At 56.6% G+C, this 20,085-nt stretch overlaps 1 protein-coding gene across 1 annotated transcript in view; it reads left to right on the top strand.

The window, feature by feature from the left end:
• Positions 1 to 15,357, top strand: part of EPHA2 (EPH receptor A2) — a 28,157-nt gene extending 12,800 nt beyond the window's left edge. Inside the window, exons 4-17 of the mRNA XM_057697484.1 lie at positions 3,146 to 3,301; positions 3,400 to 3,732; positions 4,270 to 4,385; positions 4,828 to 4,981; positions 5,421 to 5,520; positions 5,974 to 6,029; positions 6,301 to 6,426; positions 6,522 to 6,707; positions 6,838 to 6,899; positions 7,000 to 7,209; positions 7,413 to 7,562; positions 8,278 to 8,471; positions 9,068 to 9,223; positions 14,398 to 15,357. Of these exons, the coding sequence (XP_057553467.1) occupies positions 3,146 to 3,301; positions 3,400 to 3,732; positions 4,270 to 4,385; positions 4,828 to 4,981; positions 5,421 to 5,520; positions 5,974 to 6,029; positions 6,301 to 6,426; positions 6,522 to 6,707; positions 6,838 to 6,899; positions 7,000 to 7,209; positions 7,413 to 7,562; positions 8,278 to 8,471; positions 9,068 to 9,223; positions 14,398 to 14,503 (2,105 nt within the window). The 3' untranslated portion in view covers positions 14,504 to 15,357. The remainder of the gene's footprint in view (positions 1 to 3,145; positions 3,302 to 3,399; positions 3,733 to 4,269; positions 4,386 to 4,827; positions 4,982 to 5,420; positions 5,521 to 5,973; positions 6,030 to 6,300; positions 6,427 to 6,521; positions 6,708 to 6,837; positions 6,900 to 6,999; positions 7,210 to 7,412; positions 7,563 to 8,277; positions 8,472 to 9,067; positions 9,224 to 14,397) is intronic.
• The last annotated feature ends 4,728 nt before the right edge of the window (positions 15,358 to 20,085 follow it).

Below are 20,085 nucleotides of genomic sequence, written 5' to 3'. Positions count from 1 at the left end.
TTTGGTAAACATACAGTTGAGTAATAGATGCCCTAATGGTCAGAAGGGAACCAGAAATTGCGCAGCCTGGGAGGGCTGTGTAGAGGAGCTCGAGCTGGGTATTGAAGGATGCATAGGAGTTTGTTGGTTGGCGAAGGGACAGTGAGTTTTTTGTGTATGTGAGTATCTTCGAGAATGTGTGAACACCCAAAGTGTGACCCCTGTCCCCACTTGCCTGCCCAGAATGCTAGGAAGTCCAACCGGGCAAAGTCAGGAAGACACAGGGGCCTGCTGGTGTCAGACACCTGAACTCCGGGCCCCTGAGCACGGGCACACTCTGGCGCGGCCCTGGGAAGGCCCCCTTAGTTCTGTGGCTGGAGGGGGAGCAGCACATTCTCGTCAGGCAAGTACATGCCCTGTTGGTGCTGCCTCTCTACTGTATTATCTGGCACATCCGCAGCGGAAATCTCTCCAAATTCCCTCTTTCCTGCCGGCAGCAGGCGGGCCACCCCCGGGCTCTGGGACCAAAGAATGGAACCCGCCTCTTCCCCCACTTCCTCTTCTTGGCATAGGACCTGGGGGCTGGGGAGCCACCACTTGGTGAGGAGTGGGGACCTTGTGGGGGTTTGCAGGTGGTTAAAGCCTTGTGGGGGCTTGTGGTCCCTCCCCAGCCTGACAGCCTGAGCTGGGAAGATGCGATGGTGTTTCAGGGGCCCCTGAACACCCCATCTCTGCTGGACCTGGACCACCTGCAGCCAGCACTTCCGTAGAGTAGCGTAAGCCCCTTGGGCGGACAAGTCAGGGCATTTGGGGGAATTGAGATCCCGGGATAAACATGCTTTCTGAAGTCTCATTTTCACTTGAAGATTTGGGGGAGGAGAGAGCTATTTTTGTATTGTAACAGATAAGTTATAAGGAGGAATGCGAAATACACATAGATTTCTTAAATACAGTAGGAGACTTGAAAGACTTTTGGGCCTTGAAGGGAGGCCACGTTGGCAGCCCAGACCAACCCCCGCCAGGTTTGAGTCCACTCTTTTCTCCCCATGGGACATAAATGTGCCCAGTTTGAGAAGACCTATGTTAAGAGGTGCCACAGCCCCCCACCCCCACTCCCCCCACACTCCCCCCAGCTGCTCTGAAATTAGTCTTGAGATTTTCTGGCTTTTGAAGCTGGTGGGGGCTCCTCTCTCTTCAGGCTTGTTGATTTCTCTTTGCTCTAAACTGAGATGTTTGTGGGAAGGGAGAGGAGTTCAAGGTCAGGCACCCTGGGTTTAGGTTTTGGTTTCGTGTCTTAGGAGCTTGTTGACCTTGGCCAAGTTCTTTTGCCTCTCTGAGCACCAGTTTCCTCACCTCTAAAGTGGGATGAATGATAACAGTGCCCAGTATAACAGACTTATTGTGAGGACTAAATGAATGTCAAGTGCTTGGCCCAGGAACTGAGCGCAGCAGCTGCTTAATCAGCGATCGCTGTTTGTAGCTGGGGCTCCCAGCTCTGCACAGAGCAGGAGTCGGATCCCGGGCCCCCTCTGTCCTGGGCAAGCCCCCTTCCCTACGGCGTGTGCCTGAGCTCTTTCAGGGCCTGTGCTGACGTTCTGACCAGTGGCAGGACAGGCAGAGGAGGTGAGAAAGGGCCCCCCAGGGCCTCCAGCAAGCGGAGTCATTAATGGGAAGTCATTATCCAAGACCTTAGGAGCTGGGGGTCTTTTGAGTCCTGGCCCCTGGCTCCCCACCTCTGCTCACATAGGGGGCTAGACAAGGAGGGAGGCTGTCCACAGATTTTTCTTGACAGCATAGATCTGACTGTGCCATTATTTTCTACATCAAACCTTCAGTGGCTCTCACTGCCCCCAGGATGAAGTCCCAGCTTCTTGGCCTGGCCTTAAAGGCCTTTTCCAATCCGGTCCCTGGAGACCGTTCAGTCTTATTGTCTGCTGCTCCTCCGATTTCTGCCCACAAAGCCACTCATACCTCCTGTGTTAGTCTTGTTCTTTCTCACCCCTAACTCCTCCTCCCAATATTTCTGCCCTGATGAACTCCTACAGCCTCCTCTAAGCCCCAGATGAAATATCCCCTCTATGACTCCAAAAACCTCTGGCCAAGGTTGTCTCTACCCCCTTAGCCCTTTGCCCGCCCCTTTATGGTGGACATTGTCACGTGCTCCAGCTCTCTTGAGGTCAGGGGCTTTGTTTCATCTCAACATCCATGCACAGGGCCAGATACAGAGTTGAGAATCACTGTTTGATGAACGTAACACTGAGGCTGAAGGTGTCTTGGGACCCTCTCCAGAGTAAGCTGAGGGAGGGGACAATAATTGTAGGGTTTGGGGAAGAGGTCCCTGAGTGACCCCACCCCATCCTGGCCACTTCAGCAGCTGCCCAGTCCCTGGACAGCCCTGCACAGTGTCTGGGTAGCTTCCTGTCTGTGGGGCCAGGAAGGGGCTTGGGGCAGGGGCAGGATAGGGCGATGGGAGGAAGAAGCCTCTGGAATCAGGTGTCTTGAGACCCTACCCGTCCTGGCCAGGAGAGGACCTGCCACCGGGGGAGGAAGAGCTGCTTCCTGGCTGCCGTTGTGAGTGGCGGAAATGACTTGGTCCCTGAGAGCAGATCCAGAGAAAATACTGGGGGCCTGGCCTTTCCTGCTTCCTGGCTGGCCAGCCCCGGAACAGGAAGGCAGTCAAGTCCTGGGTTGGGGGGAGCAGCCGCAGAGGTGGCGTCCTGATGCCCCTGGCTGATCTGTTGGGGTGGTCGTGGTAGTCAACAGATGCCAATGGCAAAGAAGACACAGTCACTCCTGACGGCTCACAGTCCAGGTGGGGACCTGCCAGGCTGGTCTGCACAGATTAAAGGAGATAAGGTAGGCAGGCAGCAGGCTGTGTCCTATGCTGAGCCAGCTGTGAGACAGGATTCTTAAGAAGCTGGAAGGTGAGATGTGGGCCTTGAATGCCAGGCTCAGGGGCGTGGCGCCTCTTGCAAGAGCCAGTGGGGAGGGATGCAACGTTTTGGAACAGGTGCCCAGCCTATGCATTTTCTCATCAGAAGACATTTTACCAACGACAAAACAGGCCCGTGATGGTTTAGTGACTTGCCTGGGTCCCAGGGTGAGAGAGTGAAAAGTCCCGGGGGTGAGAACAGGCTGAGCTGATGTCTGTCCCTGTGCCCACCAGCCTGCTCGCCGGGATTCTTCAAGTCCGAGGCATCCGAGAGCCCCTGTCTGGAGTGCCCCGCACACACCCTGCCGTCCTCCGAGGGGGCCACCACCTGCGAGTGTGAGGAAGGCTACTTCCGGGCCCCGCAGGACCCCCTGTCGCTGCCCTGCACGCGTGAGTCTTACAGCGGGTCAGGGAGGGGTGACTGAGGTGGGCGTGGTGATGCTGACCGGGCCAGGGCTACCTGGATCTGAGCTCTGCCCTCTGCACAGGCCCGCCCTCCGCCCCGCACTACCTCACGGCTGTGGGCATGGGCGCCAAGGTGGAGCTGCGCTGGACGCCCCCCCAGGACAACGGGGGCCGCGAGGACGTCACCTACAGTGTCACCTGCGAGCAGTGCTGGCCCGAGTCAGGCGAGTGCGGGCCCTGCGAGGCCAGCGTGCGCTACTCAGAGCCGCCGCACGGGCTGACCCGCACCAGCGTGACGGTCAGCGACCTGGAGCCCCACATGAACTACACCTTTGCCGTGGAGGCCCGCAACGGCGTCTCGGGCCTGGTGACCAGCCGCAGCTTCCGCACCGCCAGCGTCAGCATCAATCAGACAGGTGGGGGCCCGGGGGTGGCAGCTGTGCCCTTGGGGCCCGCCCAGGTGGGGCTTCACGAGGATGGCCACCCAGGGGTTTGGCTGGGTTCGGAGAGAGACAGCAGCGAGTGGTTAAAGGCACGGTCCCTGGAATCACTTCTGAGCTCTGTGACTATGGGCAAGTTACTTAACCTCTCTGAGCCTCAGTTTCCTCACCCGTAAGATGGGGGTTATGGGGCTATTGAGAGGATTTAATAAACTCTTGTGTATAAGGCTGTTAGAACAGTGCCTGGTCCATAGAGAGGTTATAGCAAGAGTCAGCTATTGTTTTATTTTGATTATTTATGCACTCATAAATACTCACAGGGTACCCCTGATGTGCCCCCCTGGGGTGGGGCCCAGCCTGGGGCTCTGTGCTCTGGAGCTTGGAGTTGAGAATCCCAGGTCGGGGTCTAAAGAGCCCGGGCTACGGATGGGACAGGGTCTGGGTGCACCCCTACTCCCCGCCTTCCCCCGAGCGGCTTTTCACACCCCTCCCCTCCCCCACTGTCCTGCCCAGAGCCCCCCAAGGTGAAGCTGGAGGGCCGCAGCACCACCTCGCTGAGCGTCTCCTGGAGCATCCCTCCGCCACAGCGGAGCCGCGTGTGGAAGTACGAGGTCACCTACCGCAAGAAGGTAACTCACACAGGGTCAGGGCTGTCGCAGCTGGTCACATAGATGCTCACTGCACAGCACAGCCATCTGAAGAAGTTCTTTTCTGTAGGTGGGGAAACTGGGGTCTGGGTCTTCCTGAGAGTTGCCTCTCCCAGGCCAGCCCAGCAGAGATCTGTGGGAAAGAAGACAGTGTTGTGGAATCCCCGGAAGAAATAGTCTTGGGTGACAGCAAGCCAGGTCTCGGAGATCAGACAGACCTAGGTTTGAGTCCTGGGTCATGCATTTGCTGGTTATGGCCTGGAGCGGGTCATTTCACTTCTGTGAGCCTCAGTTTCCTCCTTTGTAAGAAGAGCATCGAGTTGGCTAACATACCTTGCTAAGCTGGGGTTGCTCTCTGGTGGGCTGAGCTGATGACTCTGCCCTGTCCTCATTGTCTGTCCCTCCCCCCGCTGAACACCCACAGGGAGACTCCAACAGCTACAACGTGCGCCGCACCGAAGGCTTCTCCGTGACCCTGGATGACCTGGCTCCGGATACCATCTACCTGGTGCAGGTGCAGGCGCTGACGCAAGAGGGCCAGGGTGCCGGCAGCAAGGTGCACGAGTTCCAGACGCTGTGTGAGTCAGGGACCAGGGTGTGGGCCAGGCCAGGGTCCTGAAACAGCTGGGGCATCCTCAGGTGGAGGGAATGAATCAAAGAACCTAGAAGTGTCCCTTTCCTGGTCAGCCAGGGCCTAGGACAGCCCTGGGAGGGGGCAGGATTGAGGGCTGGGGGTGGGGACCAGGGCCGTGTATTCAGGGCAGTGTCGTGAGAAGGAAGGACGTGGGCTTTGGCATTGTGGGCCCAGTTCAAATCCTGCATCACCTGAGACTACCTGCTCTATTCCCTGGGGAAGGCCTCTCGTTTGCCGTCTGTGAAATGGGAATAAATATCCTCATGGAGCATCACTGATGAAGGCACCCAGCAAGCGTCTTGGCCCTAAAGTACAACCGGGGGTATTACCATCATTTGAAGTGTGTGGGGCTCCCTTGTCATCTGTTGGTCTCCCCCTGACAGCCATGGAAGGATCTAGCAACATCGCAGTGATCGGCAGTGTGGCCGTTGGCGTGGTCGTGCTTCTAGTGCTGGCAGGAATCGGTTTCTTCATCCACCGCAGGTTCGTTGGAGCCCATGCCCTGGTTCCCCAAGGGCTTAGGTGGGACACAGGGGCGGGAGCCTCAGTTTCCTGTATGGAGAATGGGGCTGATAGGAATTGAGTCCCTGCCTCCAGGGGGTGTAAAGATGTAATGAAGGGGGCTCGCGGCATCGCGGTCATTGGGACCGTGTGTGCACACTTCCTCGGGACACGCGGGCAGGAAGCTCCAGGGAGCTCTGATGAGGAACGCCTTCGCGACAGCCACTTAGGGGCCATTACAGGGTGCAGATCCCAAGGAGCAAGCCCGGCGTGCTCATTTCCGCTCCCCCGGCCTTCTCCACGCCCTCTGCCCGACGGGGCGGAGTGCTGAGCACAGCAGGCCCGCACCCGGGACCAGAGGAGGGTCAGGAGGCTCCCGGGCCAGGGCTGGTCACTGACCTCCCTGTGTGTTTGGTTTCCCACGGGGTCTCTCAGGAGGAAGAGCCTGCGGACGCGCCAGTCCTCGGAAGACGTTTACTTCTCCAAGTCAGGTGAGACGCGGCCCCTCTCCACGCCCAGCCTGCTGTCCCCATGGGCCTCCCCAGCTCTGTGGAGGAGGTGGGCCAGCAAGGGCACTCCCTGGGCCTCCTTAGGCAGTGCAGAGGGCTGAGCCAGAAGCTCCCGAGATCCCTGGACTGCTGCTTCCTCCTCCTCCCCCCCTCCCCCCCCCTCCTCCCCCCTCCCCTCCTCTAGGGCAGCCCCTCATCAGGACCCCTCCCTTCCCCAAACTGTCTGTGACCCCGCCCCTCCTTCCCCTCCCAGAACAACTGAAGCCCCTGAAGACATATGTGGACCCCCACACATACGAGGACCCCAACCAGGCTGTGCTCAAGTTCACCACCGAGATCCACCCGTCCTGTGTCACGCGGCAGAAGGTGATCGGAGCAGGTGAGGTCACGCACCCGCCGAGGGGCCTGGTGCAGATTAGGAGCGCCCGAGGCCCGAGCTGACCCGGGTGCTTCTCCCACCTTGTCTGCCTGCAGGAGAGTTTGGGGAGGTGTACAAGGGCACCCTGAAGGCGTCGGGGAAGAAGGAGGTACCCGTGGCCATCAAGACGCTGAAAGCCGGCTACACAGAAAAGCAGCGGGTGGACTTCCTCAGCGAGGCCAGCATCATGGGCCAGTTCAGCCACCACAACATCATCCGCCTGGAGGGCGTCGTCTCCAAATGTGAGGCCTGGCTCCAGGGTGGGGGGGCGGGGAGGGGCATCTGTTCCTAGCTGTGCCTGCCCCACCCCCACCGGTGCCACGGCCCTCCAGCCGCGGCCTCCCTCCCCTTACGCCTGTGCTACCCCTGCAGACAAGCCCATGATGATCATCACTGAGTACATGGAGAACGGGGCCCTGGACAAGTTCCTCCGGGTAAGCACGTGGGCCGGGATGGGCCGGGACCCGTGGCCGGCGCGCGGGGGCCCTGGTGGGCGCGGGGCTGGCTGGCGGCTGAGGGCCTGTGCTCTGGCAGGAGAAGGATGGCGAGTTCAGCGTGCTGCAGCTGGTGGGCATGCTACGGGGCATCGCGGCCGGCATGAAGTACCTGGCCAACATGAACTACGTGCACCGCGACCTGGCCGCCCGCAACATCCTCGTCAACAGCAACCTGGTCTGCAAGGTGTCTGACTTCGGCCTGTCCCGAGTGCTAGAGGATGACCCCGAGGCCACCTACACCACCAGTGTAAGTGCTGGGGCGGCTGGCACCTGGGATGGGGGCCTCGAGGTGAAGCAGCCTTCGCCCTGCTCCAGGGTCCTCTCCCCTGCACACCTGGGGTGTGGGCCTCGGGAGGCACGCATGCTTCTGGGGGGCATGGAGGAGGGGCCCTGACTGCGATCGTCCTGGGGTGGCCGAGGGGACAGTAGTGACTGGCCTGGTCCCCTCAGGGCGGCAAGATCCCAATCCGCTGGACGGCCCCGGAGGCCATTTCCTACCGCAAGTTCACCTCCGCCAGCGACGTGTGGAGCTATGGCATCGTCATGTGGGAGGTGATGACGTACGGCGAGCGGCCCTACTGGGAGCTGTCGAACCATGAGGTAGGCCCCATCGCCCTGCCCAGCCCCGTCGGGACCTGAACTTAAACCCTTTACTCGTTCCTGAACCCCAGGGGCTGGGCAGAGAGGAGTTTTGGGGTCTAATCTTCATCTGGTACAACCCTTCATTGGTTTGTTCAGAGACTGTTTATTGACAGCCTACTATGTGTCAGGCCTTGTGCTGGGCTCCAGACACGCAACGGAAGGACAAGGAAAGAAGTAGTGGGGGTGGGGGAGTATTGTGGGTGCGGGTGTATATGTGTGCATTTGTGTATGTGTGTGTACACACGTGCCTGGTGCCTCCTGCAGCCTGGAGGCCTGGAAGGCTTCCCGGAGGAGGTCACATCTCAGCTGAGACTAAGGCACAGTCAGGCGGCAGCCAGGTGAAGATACAGAGCGGGGAGAGTGCTCTGGATGAAGGGAGCAGCATGTATAGACGCCCGGAGACTGCGGGGAGGCTGGCTGCAGGGCACACAGCATGGCCGCTGCCCGGGGTGCCCCGCGAGGCAGCAAAGTCAAGAGACTTCCCCCATGGAACTCCGGAGACAGCCTCTTAGCATTTGTCCCTCGTACAGCACTGAAGCGTGTCTGTCGGGCTCAAGAAAGGAAGCCCATCCCCTCTGTTTCAGGGGTTCCCTTTCCCTCTGCCACCCACCGTTGATGGGAGTCTGGGGGCTGTGAAGGCACCTCTGACCATCCTGCCCTCCCACACCCCCAGGTGATGAAGGCCATCAACGACGGCTTCCGGCTTCCCACGCCCATGGACTGCCCCTCCGCCATCTACCAGCTCATGATGCAGTGCTGGCAGCAGGAGCGCACCCGCCGCCCCAAGTTCGCCGACATTGTCAGCATCCTCGACAAGCTCATCCGAGCTCCCGAGTCCCTCAAGACCCTGGCTGACTTTGACCCCCGGTGAGTTCCATACCCTGTGTCCAGGGCGGCCCCCCGTTTTACTCCTGAGCCCCTTCAGCGTAACGGGCAGCCCAGGCTGGTGGGCAAGGGGCTCAGAAGTTACGCCTGGGCTTTACTCGGACGGGACCGGGGTGGCTCAGGTGGCACTAACGGGACCAGTCAGCACCTGTGGTAATCGTGCCAGCACGGCGCTCAGCCCTTAACATGTTTTAACTCATGTAAACAACTTAGGAGATGGGTCCTGTAATTATCCCCCTTCTGTAGATGAGGAAACTGAGACATACGGCAACTAAGTGCTGGTCAGGCTGGGACGGTGACTCTGAAAACCCGACTCTCGTTTAACATTTGGTGATTTTGTGATACCTGGTAGTGGTATTGTCCATAGGAGCAGAGGGGCGGCAGGAGCTATAAACGCCGAGTGCTCCCGACATGCCAGGCTGTCTCCCAGGACCCTGCCTGACTTGGCTTCCCCATTGCCTGGATGAGGAAACCGAGGCACAGGGCAGCTGGGTGAATGGCCCCTGTTAGTTTAGGGAGCAGCATGGTGGGCTGCGTGCTGCAGCCCCTCACCCGCGGGCTGGGGTCTCCTGTTGCAGGGTGTCCATCCGGCTGCCCAGCACCAGCGGCTCAGAGGGGGTGCCCTTCCGCACAGTGTCCGAGTGGCTGGAGTCCATCAAGATGCAGCAGTACACAGAGCACTTCCTGGCGGCCGGCTACACGGCCATCGAGAAGGTGGTGCAGATGACCAACGAGTGAGTCTACGTTCTGGCCCCGCCCATGCCCGCCATCTCCCACCTCCCGCCTCCCCACCACCTTCTTCCCCTCCCGCCTCCGGCTGCACCACCCATCCACTCTTCTCTCTACTTTTCCAACGCTCCCCTCTTTTCTCTTTCTCTCTCCTTCTCTTTTGGGGAAGAGTGGCTTTGCAGGAAGGGCAGAACCAGGCCGTCCGCCAGCAATTCTGGGCACTTCCTTGTGGCTCCATCCACTTCCTACGTTTTTCTCCACAGTGAGAAAATAATGGTAATTGTAATCATACCCGTAGCATTTATCGAAGGCTGTGCCAGCTCTGTGCTTCAGCCCTTGAAATCAGCCCTGGTGATAACTCAGCAGGTGGGTCCTGCCAATAGTCTCACTGGGCAGGTGAGAAACAGTACAGCCCAGGGTCCCATGGCCGTTAGGGGGTTTCTAGCCCTGGCCAGTGAGGGTCCAGAGCTCGGGGATCATGGAAGTCATTAGTGGAGAAACTGAGGCTCAGGGAGGTTAACGCGGCTTATTCCAGGTCACACATTTTGTAGCTGAGAAAAGAAAGGCTTCACCTCATGGCCATCACCTGCTTGAATTTCCCATTTGCCTTGTAAATAGATGCTGTTAGTACTTTCCCATTTAACAAGTAGGGAAACTGAGGCTGAGAGGTTATGTATGTTGCCCAAGGTCGCACAGCAAGACAGGGGCAGCGTTCCTCTCCAGGATGCTGAGAAGAAATGGGCAGAGCCCTTGGACTTTCCTGGCTGATGCCAAGGAGAGAGGGCACTAGGCCAGCCCATCCCAGGCACCTCTCCCCATGTGGTTGACTCTGAGCCCTGTGGTCCAGCTTGGCAAGAAGTGCCAGTTACCCCTGGCCCTGGACCTGGCTTTTGCCTATGTCAGGCTGTCCTATGGGAGCTCTTCTCTCCTCCCAGCTGCAGCATCAGGGACACTTCCCGGCATGGCCTTGGCGTGGACATCTCCTCCCACCCCAGAAGGGAGAAGACATTACCCTCTTAGCCTTTTGTGCTTCTAAAAATAGCGTTAGTTCCCAATAGCCCAGCCTGTGTAAGGTCCAAGGTCATGGTGGGAATGAGCCTTGGGGCCAAGAGGTTTTGGGAATCATATGGGAAGGGACGACCCAGGCATCCCACCTCGGTTCTGGGTCACCGTTCTGGGATTTGGGCCTGTGTTTGAACATTCTCCAAGGCCTCTGAAAACTGCTCAACTGGGCTTCTGACCTGCTGGTCAAGGCCTCTCAGACCAGGCCCCAGCCTGTCCTGGGGGTAGCCAGGATGAAAGTCAGGCAGAGACAGAGCTGACCAGAGGGAGGCATGGAAGTGTGGAGAGAAGAGACGGGCCCCAGGATAGCTTTTGTTGCCAGCCAACTGCAGGGTCCAAAGCTTGGGCTCTGCAGTCACACCTGGGTTCAAGTCCCACATTGGCCACTTCCTAGCAGGTGGTTTTTGTTAAATTATGTTCCATCTTTGAGCCTTGGTTTCTGTTTCCCCATTGTGGGGATTGCATGGGTGTGATACAGATGATACACCTGTGCACAGAAGGGGCTTAACCCACGTCACTCTTCCCTTTTCCTCCACTCCCTTGCTTTCCACCCACAGCCTGTGGGCAAGTGCCCTGGCCCTGACCCTGGCCCTGGGTTCTGCCTTATGTCAGGCTGTCCTATGGGAGCTCTTCTCTCCTCCCAGCTGCAGCATCAGGGACCCTTCCTGGCATGGCCTTCCCCACCCCAGGAGGGAGAAGACATTACCCTCTTAGCCTTTTGCGCTTCTAAAAATAGTGTTAGTTCCCAATAGCCCAGCCTGTGTAAGGTCCAAGGTCATGGTGGCAATGAGCCTTGGGGTTCCCTCCCCGCACCTGGGAACCTGGAATAGCCCCTCTTTGCCCTTCCAGGAACTCCCACCAATGACAGTATAGCTTCTTTTCTGGATGAGCAGAGCTGAGGGCACGGAGAAGTGCTTACAGGAAACACATGTTCTTAGAATTTTCCCGAAATAGCCCGGGGTGCTCCTCGGCCAATTCCTTTCCCACGAGCAGGAGCAGGGACAGGGCTGTCTTAGAGCGATGGAGGGGTGTGTGTGTGTGTGTGTCTGTGTGTGTCTGTGTGTGTGTCTGTGTGTGTGTGTGTGTGTGTGTGTGTGTGTGTGTGTCTGTGTGTGTATCTGTGTGTGTGTCTCTGTGTGTGTGTGTGTCTGTGTGTGTGTGTCTGTGTCTGTATGTGTGTGTGTCTGTGTGTGTGTGTCTGTGTGTGTGTGTATCTGTGTGTGTGTCTCTGTGTGTGTGTGTGTCTGTGTGTGTGTGTGTGTGTCTGTGTGTGTGTCTGTGTGTGTGCGTGAGAGCTGTGTTTTGAAAAGGCCTGGATAAAGGCAGGAAGTCATTCCACACTCCCTCCTCCTCCCATCAGCTCCACTGGTGCTCAGATCCGGGGCCTGTGTGACTCATACCACTGCCTCCTTCGTTATTTCAATTAAATGAAAGAAAGGGGGGTCTCAAAGTACTTTCTCATCCCGAAATCTGTGTCTACACGTGCTGTGGATGCCAGTGGGAGGCTCTGAGCTGCTCTCAGAATTCAGCCCTTCTGGGATGGGGTCTGGATTTCAGCTTCAACGCCGCACCCTGCCTTTGCCTCCCTGCTTCCTTCACGCCCCCCCAAGGGGCTGGCTGCTCGGTCCCCTGTGGTCCCACAGCGGCCAGCTTTCCTCAGCCTGAGCATTCACCCTGTTATTTTGGAGTTACTTGAGTTCCCAGCTAGACTGGTGGTTCTAAATGCTTCTCGAGGAGCTAATGAAAGCAGTGGATGTTGCACCCCAGAAAAATACCCGGTCCAGCAAAAGGCCTATCCAGTGTCCGAGGCCGTGGCACACAGTGTCCTGAGAGGACGTGGGGGCACCAGCTGCTGGGTCTTCTGGTCTCCGAGTGCCCTCAGCATAGGCTCGGCGCTGTTGGGGATGTTTGCTGAGAGGATGAACGATCAGGCCACCTCTCTCTCCACTCTCCTTGTGCCAAGGGCCAGTGCACAGTCGGTGCTCGCTGGGGAGGTTATGGCCTTTGAATTCCCTCAGGCCGGGGCTGACATTGTGAGTGCTCAGGAAGAAGATGGCCTCAGTCACGTGCGTCCCCACCCCTGTGATGGCAGTTGATCCTGCCCTGGATCTCCCAGGGGGAAACTGAGGCTGAGGAGGGCGCAAACGTGAATGGCCTGCAAGAGGCCCCAGGCACCGGCCGGTCTGTGAGCCCCATCCTGTGTGTGTCTCTGTTTCTGGTTAGGAAATGAGGCAGGGAAGGTCCGAGGGCCTTTGTGTGGAAAGAGAAGGGGGCTGGGGCAGGTGGCTCAGAAGCATCTCGTCAGAGCCTTCTCTTTTACATATAAAGAAACGGAGGCCCAAAGACAGGACAGGACCCGCCCAAGGCTCTGGTGGAGTCCAGGACTAGAATTCGGCCCCCTGCCTCCTAGCCCAAGACTTTTGCCTCCCAGATGGACCTCGGAAGCATCCTCAGTTCCCACCCTGTCAGATTAACTTCACCAACCTGGGAGAGGGGCCCAAGGCAGCCTGGGCAATGGCTCCGTCGCCACTAAAGCATTCATTCATTCATTCATTCATTCATTCAGCAGACACTCCTTGGAGGCCTACTGTTTACCAGGTCTATCCTGGACCTCAGAGGGGGTGGGGGAGGGAATGAACCCAGGGCAGTGGGTACAGCCGTTGCCCTCCTATAGCTCACATAACCCACCAGACCTTAAACCGTACATCCGGGTCTTTGGGATCTGATCCAATGCAGACTTCCTACCCCACCTTTAGAACTTTAAAATCAGTGAGTCTGGAGTTGGGCCCAAGATCCTGCCTCTTCAATAAATGCCTCCTTCCCTGGTGGTCCGAACACTTACCCGGGAGCCGCACTTAGAGACCTACAGGTATGGGGGAAACAGTGCTTCTTTTCCAACACCCTCAGCTGTATGGGTTAGAAATGGCACTGCAGTGGTAGGTTAGGAAGTTCTCCCAGATGTCTGATTTCTGGCCTTCCTGCTGCAGTCTCGGAGCCACCCTCTCCCACACCCGCCCATCTGCGCTCAGCACGTCTCCAGGGGCTCCCAGAGCCTGTGGGAAAGTCATGTCTCCGGAATTGCAAATAGGAGCTTGTGCCATATAATTAGCTCCTTTTACAGCCAGGAGAGGGCCCATAAAAACCTGGGTGTTTTCATGGGTTTGGGCTGGGGTGAGGATGGCGAAGGAGGAAACTCCCAGAGTGAGCAGTAAAGGTCTGCTCCAGGGTTCCTGGGAGTGTAAGTGGTTTTACGAGGGGATGAGGGCCATGGAAAGGAGGGGCTAGGGGAGGGCCGTGGGCTCCTGGGCACCTCTTTCTATCTGGTACTAATGCCGCCTTCCCCCTCTGCCACCAGTATCTGGAATCTCCCACTCTCCAGTTAGGCACTGTTACCCCTTTTTACAGGTGAGGAAACTGAGGTTCCTCAAGGGAAAACCCCTGCCTCAGGGTAACCTAGTCACTGGATCTGTTCACCCGAAGGCCCCTCCCATTAGAGACCAGCAGAACTTTAACCTCTGATGGCCCCTCAGCAAGCATTTCCTGAGTCCTTCCTCCATTATAAGAACTTGGAAGGCATGGGGGTGAAGTAAGGTGATGGCTGTGAAAAGACCTTGCGCAGAGAACTTTGAATGACACCCCAAGAGGGTCCCTGGCATCTGGTGGTGGCATCCGTGCTGCCTGGGGAGGAGCCTTAGCTGGGGACTTTAGGGACAGACCCAGGGTGGGGGAGGGAAGGTCCTAGTTCACAGCTGGCTTGATCCAGCTTCTCTACCTCTTAGCTGGGTCACTCTGGGCACGTCACTTCACCTTTGAGCCTCAGCTTTCTAATCTGCAAAGCGGGGGCAAATCAGCACCTTCCGCACAGATTTGATTTAAAAAAAAAAAAAGCTTCTCATTCAGGGCTTCGATCATTTTCCGAATTTTGCTGGTGCTGGCAGGCTTTCAGGATGTGGACCCTCCTGTCAGGCCTCAGCTTATGAGCGCTCTGCCCCCAGGCACCCAAGACGGACCCTCGCCAGTCCCTCCTCTGCCCCCTCGCCTCCCGCCCACGGCTGCCTACCTTTCCAGAGCAGGCCCCTCACTCTCCTTCTCTCTCTCCCCCCCGCTCCCGCCACAGTGACATCAAGAGGATCGGGGTGCGGCTGCCCGGCCACCAGAAGCGCATCGCCTACAGCCTGCTGGGCCTCAAGGACCAAGTGAACACAGTGGGGATCCCCATCTGAGCCCCGACAGACCTCGTGACCCCCTCAGCTAAGAATACTTGAAGAAACAGACTGGCTTCCCTGCCAGCTCCGTGCTGGGCCACCAGGGACCTTATTTATTTCTACTTGTTCTTTGTTGATGCCACCCTGAGGCCTCTGCTGGGGGGGTCTTGGACGATACCTTGGCCTGAGCTGAGGAGATGCTCAGGGACCCTGGGCCGGGGGGGGCCTCTTCACCTACGAAGGATGAGACGGCCAAGCACTTAGCAGGCACCATCGTGTTCCCAGCAGCCTCCGGGGCAGGAGCCCCTCCAAGGCCTTCGGACACACACGTGGGACATTGCTAAAGTGACCTCCCCTTCGCCGTCTCAGGAGGTGGGGCAGTCAGCTCACGGTGGCCACGGGAGCAGGGTACCTCACGAGAAGAGGACAAACGGCAAACTCAGCTGGGCAAGACCCAAAGTGGTTCTCCCGTCCCTCCAGTGCCTTCCTCAGCCCCCCCGCAGGCCCCCCGTCCTCAGCCGCCACAGGGCCAAACTCTTGCTTTCCTGGGGCCCTCACAGGATGCTTGGTTGTGTGGAGGGTTGTTTTTTTTTTTTTTAATATATATTTTGTACTTTGTGGAGAGAATGTATGTGTGGCAGAGGGCCCGGTCAAGGTTGGGGGCAGACAACGGCCTGTGTCCAACATTCCCAGGCTGGGGCCAGCGCATCCAGCCTCTCACACTTTGTAGACAACATTTTCTACTCTGTCAGTATTAATGGTTTTGTTTTGTTTGATATTGTTTTTCGAACCTTAATTTATTACTTTTTTTTTTATATTTATTGTTAGGAAATGACTTATTTCTGCTCTGAAATAAAGTTGCAGATTGTTCAAACGGAGCTTGGTTTCAAGTCTTTGGAGGAGCAGTGGGGCAGGTGAGGCTTCGTGTAGAAGTGGGTGGGGAGAGGGCTCACCCCTGCCCAGAGTGTTTAAACAGAGCTTCTTACGCAAGGCACACATCACGTAGCCCTGGGAGTAGGGTGGGTGGGAAGTGGGCAGGGGGCCAGGGAGCAGGCCCTGCCGAGTCTGGCCTCCATGAGAACATGGCCTCTGTCACCTCTGATCTCAAGGTTTCTGGAGGGCTTCGGGGTGCGGGGTGGGAGAACGGTGAGAACAGCCATTAGCCTCCCTCCCACACATCTCCATGGAGTTGTTGAAATAATTCTTCATCCATGTAGGGCTCTGAGATTTACAAAAGCTTTTCACAAGTTTGGGCTTGTCAGAGACTTAGCCCTCTCCGTTTTGTGCGCAGCCCATTTGACAGAAGAAAACTGAGGCTGGCCCCAGGGACAGGGCTTGCCCAAGGTTGCACAGGGGAGTAGAGGCAGAGGCCAGACTTGAAAGCAGGGCCTTGAATCCCAATTAGATGCTTTTCTCACAGAGGGGAGACTGAGGCTCAGAGACGTGCAGTGACTTGCCCTAAGTCACACAGCAGGAAGGAGCAGAGGCCTTGAGGGAAGCCAAAGCCCTGATATTATACCCCAAGCCTTCTCCACTATACTAGGTTGCCGCCAGAGGTTGTTCACATTGGGCCTTAGGAAGGTGTCATACAAAGGTGACCAGGGACAGGACCAGATGAGCAGAAGTGATGCTTCCTGGAGGAAATGATACAGAGCTAAGAGCTCGGGCACAAGTAGGAATTAACCAGTGAAGCAGTGGGACAGCCTGATGCAGGCAGAGTAAATTGTGGAGGTGTGAGACCGAGTGATTGTGCAAGGAGGAACCACAAGCAATTTGGTGTCATTAGGGAGTGATGTAGGGTGCTGAAGACGTCTCCAGGGCCTTGTAAGGCAGTTTCAGGAGTGGGGATTTTAAGCTGAGGGAAGTGGGGAGCCACTGAAGATTTTAAGCAGGGTGAGACATGATTACTGTGCCCTAACCAGTCACTGGTAGAGGCAGTCCCAGAACTCAGGCCTCTTGACTTCCAGCCTAGAGCTATGGGGAGACAGGAGACATTCTGGCAAAGTTGGGAGGAAGCTCGGCTTGCCTCGGGGCCTCAGGATGCCTGCTCTACCTTGACTCCCTACAGCTGCAGGAGAGCTACCTCCATCGGGAGCCAGCTCTGGGCCCTGGTCCACTGAGCATCAGTGTTTCCTGCAGTGTTGGGTGGGGTTGGGTTTGGGAAAGGTAAGGGAGGACAGGGACCTTCCTCCCGTTAGCACTGGGCCACCTGGGTGTGCTGGGCATGGTGGCTGAGTCAGACCTTCCTAAGAACTGACCCTTGTCTGGCCTGCACCAGGTGGCCACCATGGCTCGGTTACTGGGCTGTGGCAACTGCTACCACCATGGACAAAGCTGTTGGTCTGGCAGGGAGCAAGCCTACGATCCCCCAGCAGTCTGGGCTGCAAGGGCACCTGAGGCCAGGCTGAGTCCCATTCCCAAAGCAGCTCAGCCACCACATGGCCCCACTGGTGAGCAGGAGTGCACGCAAGAGGTGGCTTAGCATAGGGGGAGATGGCTGCACGTGTTCCCTCCCTCACTTCCTCACATCTCCAGTGGACATAAGGCCCTCTAAGGGCACACGAGATTGCCCAGGACTGTGGCCTGCAGACTGGGGTCTGTTTTCAAAGGCCAGTGGGCAGCTGTCTGGAGCCTCCAACAGACCCCACGATGGGCAAGAGGGGAAACAATTTTTTAAATGAAAGCAAACCCAGTTCTCCCCCATAGAGGGCCTAGAAGTAGTGACATCCTGGTAGCAATAAGCACATCCAGCCCTCAGATCTTGGTTCCTAAACACCACTCTCTAATAAAAGGAATCAGAGCTCCTTAGAGAAATGACTGATTCCAGCGCTGAGGCAGGAAAAAAGGCAAGATGAGCTTGGAGCATCTTGTAGTGCTAAAGAGTAAGGAGATGCTCAAAAAAATAAACAGATGGGGGCGGGACTTCCCTGGTGGCTCAGTGGTTAAGAATCCACCTGCCAACGCAGGGGACACAGGTTCAATCCCTGGTCCGGGAAGATCCCACATGCCGCAGAGCAGCTAAGCCCACGTGCCACAAATACTGAGCCTGCACTCTAGAGCCCGTGAGCTACAACTAATAAGCCCACGTACTGCAACTACTGAAGCCAGTGCGCTAAAGCCCATGCTCCACAACAAGAGAAGCCACCGCAATGAGAAGCCTGCGCACTGCAATGAAGAGTAGCCCCCGCTCACCGCAACTAGAAAAAGCCCGCCAGCAACGAAGACCCAATACAGCCTAAAAATAAATTAATTAATTAATTTTAAAAATAATAAAATAAATAAACAGGTGGGGGGATATCAGAAGAAGAGCCAACCTGAAAAACAAAAAAACACCAATGGCCAAACCTAGACCAGGTGATCAACAGAACAAATAACAGAATTAGATTAAAATCGAAGTACAAAATAATATCCATGAGTCCATACTGATATAATGATTAAAGAGAGAAATAGATGGGGGAGACTAGACAAATCTCCCTTGCAGAAGAATTCCAAATAATTTAGGTAGGTTTCCCCCCTCTGGGAGGTGGAACTTAATCCCTCACTGCTTTGAGTGTGGACTGGACCTAGTGAAACCTTCCAAAGAAGGGAAGTATAAAAAGGGTTAAAAAAAAAGAGAGAGAGAAGAAGAAAAAGAAAAAATTTTTGCAATAGAGAAACCTGGCAAACACTACCGTTACCAAGTTAGCATCATCAGTGAAAAAACAAACAAATAAACCCAGAGCAACAGGAATATGTGTGAATTTGATCACAAGCACTTACACAGGAGTTACCAGGTGCCACCCACTACTCCAAGTGCTCTGCCCGTATTTACTCATTTAATCCTTCCAACAACCCTTCAAGTTGGGTACCAACATTATCCCATTTTATAGATGTGAACAATGAGGCACAAGGAGGTTAAGTAACTCGCCAGAGCCAGTGGCTCAAGCACAGAAGGAACAGGAGTCGAGCCCAGACAGTCTGGGGCCTTGATAAAATAGTTTTCCATTTGCCACCTTCAACTGCCAAGACAGGACATTCTCCTCTCTCTGCTATGATGGGCACCTCCCCAGACATGGCTTGAGAACACTGGTTCTGGGGAAACTGAGGCCGCATAATCTCCCCAAGTTCTCCAAATGCCACACAGCCCAACACCCCAGGTACCCAGATTGGTGTGGGGAGAGGAGAGGATGGAGACAGTTTTCTGCTTCCTCCCACTCTGGGCCAGGCTGGGCTCCGGGGTGGTAGGGATGAATAAGGTCTTTCTCTGCCCTCATGGAGCTCTTAGGCAGGGGCAGCAGTGGCCACACAATGGGATCCCAGGCCAAGAAGGATAGGAGCTGGGTATTATAGGAGCCAGAGGGGGGCACCTGACCCACCCTGGAAGGCTCAGGCAGGCTTCCTGGAGGAAGAGGAGCCGTCCAAGTTGAGGCCAAGGTCAACTGGGAGTCCACCAGGTGAGGGGCAGAGAAGGGTCCCAGGAAGAGTCTGCCCCTGGCCTCCACACTCCAGACTTCTGTGAGTGGGGCCTGAGTCTCCCCCATTTGAACAGGACAAGCCCTGCTCTGGCTCCAACACCCTCCTGGCTCCTGGCTGTCATGCCATGAGCAGGCCTGTGACGCCAGCCCTGCTCTCACTCCCACCCTAAGCAGAACCTTCATCTCTGGCCTCAGTCATCTCAGCTGGGAAGTGGGCCTGCAGCCCACTGCCCTCCCTGGGCTCTGAGCTTCAGGGGCCTTGGCAGCTCTTTGATGCACCCAACAAAGCCCTAAAGGAGGTGAGGGCAGCAATTACGAGGATGCTGGGTGGGGAGTGGCCCTCTTCCTCTGCTGCTCCGGGTCTGGGTGGCAAGTCAAAACAACATCACCAGGCACCAGCCTTGGATTTTCTAGTTAATTAGTAAATCGTAAAGCAATGGGCAAGCTCTCTGCCCCTCCTCCTCACCCTATCCCCCACCTCCAGCTGTGGCCCAGAGCTGAGGGTAGGGCCTGGCACACAGCAGATGCTGCTGAAACAGAGGCCAGATGCTTGCGGTGTGTAAAGTGTCTGCGTTCCCAACTCTGGCCTCCTGCACCTTCATCCACGATCACCACACTCCATCGCCCTCCCCAGAACAGTGTCCGGCACCCAGTAGGCCTTCAAGAAATATTTGCTCGATAAATAAAGAATAAAGAGAGAGAGCCCAGGCTTTTGGGACCTGGGGGCCCAGTGGAGCCAGCTTATTCAATATCCCCCAACGTGGGTTGTGTCCAAGAGGCATGCTGTACAGACGACCCTAGCCCCTGCTGGCTGGCCAGGACCGTGCAGGCAGTAAAGGAGAAGGGATTGAGCATTTCTGAGCACCTACTGTGTGCCAGTCAGCGTGCCAAACCCGAGACCCACATTGTATTATTGAAGGCTCACAATGACTCTGCAAGGGGTGGATTATCCCCGTTTTACAGATGAGAACACTGAGGCTCAGCGAGGTTATGATCTCAGACCAAGATCCCACAGCCAGGAAGTGACAGAGCAGAATATGAGACAAGGGCTATCTCATCCCACTGCCTGCTCTGAGTGACATCTGGGGGTTTGGGGTGGGGAGCGGTTCCTAGGAAGTGGGGCAGCAGGAAGACCCTTGACTAGAA

Source organism: Hippopotamus amphibius, chromosome 1, assembly GCF_030028045.1.
Source record: "Hippopotamus amphibius kiboko isolate mHipAmp2 chromosome 1, mHipAmp2.hap2, whole genome shotgun sequence".
NCBI lineage: Eukaryota > Metazoa > Chordata > Mammalia > Artiodactyla > Hippopotamidae > Hippopotamus > Hippopotamus amphibius.
The sequence above is the reverse complement of the archived record's forward strand: the minus strand, read 5'-3'. Positions and strand labels throughout refer to the sequence as shown.